This window comes from Gavialis gangeticus, unplaced genomic scaffold (assembly GCF_001723915.1).
Source record: "Gavialis gangeticus isolate Ggan-Ray unplaced genomic scaffold, GavGan_comp1, whole genome shotgun sequence".
NCBI classification, from domain to species: Eukaryota; Metazoa; Chordata; order Crocodylia; family Gavialidae; genus Gavialis; species Gavialis gangeticus.
In genome coordinates, this window is record NW_017729033.1 from 20,151,379 (window position 1) to 20,153,615 (window position 2,237).

General features: G+C 36.7%; 1 protein-coding gene across 4 annotated transcripts in view; it reads right to left on the reverse strand.

Annotated features, from left to right (window-relative positions):
- ZFYVE28 (zinc finger FYVE-type containing 28) overlaps window positions 1-2,237 on the reverse strand; it is a 403,791-nt gene that overhangs the window by 69,281 nt on the left and 332,273 nt on the right. For 3 of the 4 annotated variants that reach the window (XR_002099255.1, XR_002099254.1, XM_019526250.1), the window contains exon 9: window positions 839-943. Coding sequence is in view for 2 of the 4 variants with exons in the window: in XM_019526250.1 (XP_019381795.1) it covers window positions 839-943 (105 nt within the window). In the remaining 2 variants the exon portion in view is untranslated. Of the gene's footprint in view, window positions 1-10; window positions 133-838; window positions 944-2,237 lie in introns of those variants that run through there. The other variant, XM_019526251.1, reaches the window with a different exon arrangement.

A 2,237-nucleotide genomic window follows, 5' to 3' on the forward strand; every position in this document is an offset into this window, starting at 1 on the left:
ACAGTTGGAAGACACAGAGGTGACAAGAAACAGAAGGAAGCATGAGAAGAGTACAATTATCATAATTCTGGAGACATCTTGAATAAAACTTCAACATCTGTCCAAATGCAATATAATACAGCAATGACATATCTGTGTACACACGAAAAAAAGCAAGAGAAGATTCTGTTCTGCTCTAATCAATATTTTTTGCCTTAAAATGTATTCCCTTACAGTATTTACTAATTTATCTTGGCTAAGTTAAATTGCAAACATTTGCCTCCCTCATATAAGCTTAAATGATGAGAACACAAGACAGCAGCCCCAATATATTTTTGGTCCAATAAATAACAACAAAATATAAAGATATTATTCTTAGTTCCGAGATTCCTCTGATTTTACTATTAATTCAAAAGGCAGCAAAAAACAGATGGAATAACTATGCCATCTGGAAAGCTAAGACATAGTAATGTATAGACATTCACTATTTTTTAGTGATATTCTCCTTCTGTAGTCAAGTTTCACTGTATCAAGTGAATATACCTCTCTTTAAAATGCATATTAAGAGTTAGTTACATTAAGAGCTAAAAGTGTCTGTTTAGGAACACTGAATGAACATATTGACAAACAAGATCCATGCCAGTCCCAAGTGTTTGCTGACATAAATCTGATGAAAATAACCCATGAAGAGGTAGGCTCTCACAATGACTGCACAAGCAGAAAACGACCTGTAAAATGAAACGTGCATCAACAGTCCAAGAAAGGATAATCGGAAGTGTTGCTGTCACTTGATTCTTATTCAATGAAAAATTTCTATTGACCATCACCCAATACACCAATGAAGTGAGATGAATATTACCTCAGAGCGTATATGCTGGAGAGACTACATGTAGTGACAGAAACACTCTCATAGTCACTGCTGGAGATGGAGCTGAGGGGAGAATCACGTAAGCCATCCTGAGAACTGAAAAAAGCATATGGAAATAAAATGAACTTCAGAACAAAAATGAATAAAAGCAGAGCAATGGTAACCAAAGAACTGTAAGTGATCATGTAAAAAATAAGAGCACACAGACACAACACTCTGAGTTCCTAGAAGCCCAGATATCGATTGTAATTGCCATAAGAAGCATAGAACATGTAGCAAGACTACAGGACATGCATTTATTTATAATGTGTAGTTAAGTGCACTTGGGACTTCGTACACATTGTCAACACATGACTAGATTGTGATGTCTTCGTTCAAAAATCAGGCATCCAGAGAACCACTGTGTTTCAGGCCAAGACATCCAAAGAAATCAGCTTCAAGGATTTTTAAAATGCCATGATAAATATGACCTAATAGTTTCCAAGATGCCAGAAGGAAGAATAAAGATGGGAAGGGAAAGTCCACTGGAAAGTGGAGAGCTGCCTCTGTTCCTTCCTGCTGCTAAAGGTGATGATTTAACAAACTAGTTATTTCCTCTGTCAGCATAGGCTCCCAAAGTGCCCTGTTGCTCATATTTGTGTCTAAAGACAACCAAAGGCGCTATGCTAATTACCCAAGCCCTAAGGGGGGACATGGCAGATTTGCTGCTTTATAATGGGTGCTCTGCTGGCGCATGAACAAAATACATGAACAACTTACAGCAACGGAATACAACCTCTCTTCCCCCAGCTTTTAACTACTACGAGATCTTTAAAAGAAGCAATGACTTGAAATTTTGCCAGTTTCCAAATTAGAATTTGAACTAAAACCACCTGATTCACCTTGGCAATTCGCAAAGAACAGTATTTATATCTCAGGCACAATCTACTGCACAGGTGTTGGAAGTTCCACAGGCTGAAGGCTATTAATTGACATTAGATAAGGGGAAATGCATTCTTGAGCAAAAGTATTGGAATTGTATGGTTCTAATCACGGGGAAAAACTCCTCCAAAACCTACTGACTGATGCTTTGCCAGTAGAAATTTTTAGACCCACAAAACAGATAGACACATGTCTGCCTAAAGCATTTTTAGTTTAAAGAAATTAAACAGATTAGATCAGGAGTATTCTCCTCTCACTACCAGAATTCTTGTAACATTTGGATTTGCGCGGATTTGTGGGCTATGCAGTTAAACGGGCTGTATTCTAGATTTCCTAACCCTACCAGATTTAACAACACAGCAGACAAATATCTAGAAGAATATATCATGGAATTTTTCAAAGTGGTGCATGGTAGTTAATGTCATTAAAAAATAATAGGATTTTTTTTTTTTTTTTTTTTTTTTTTTTC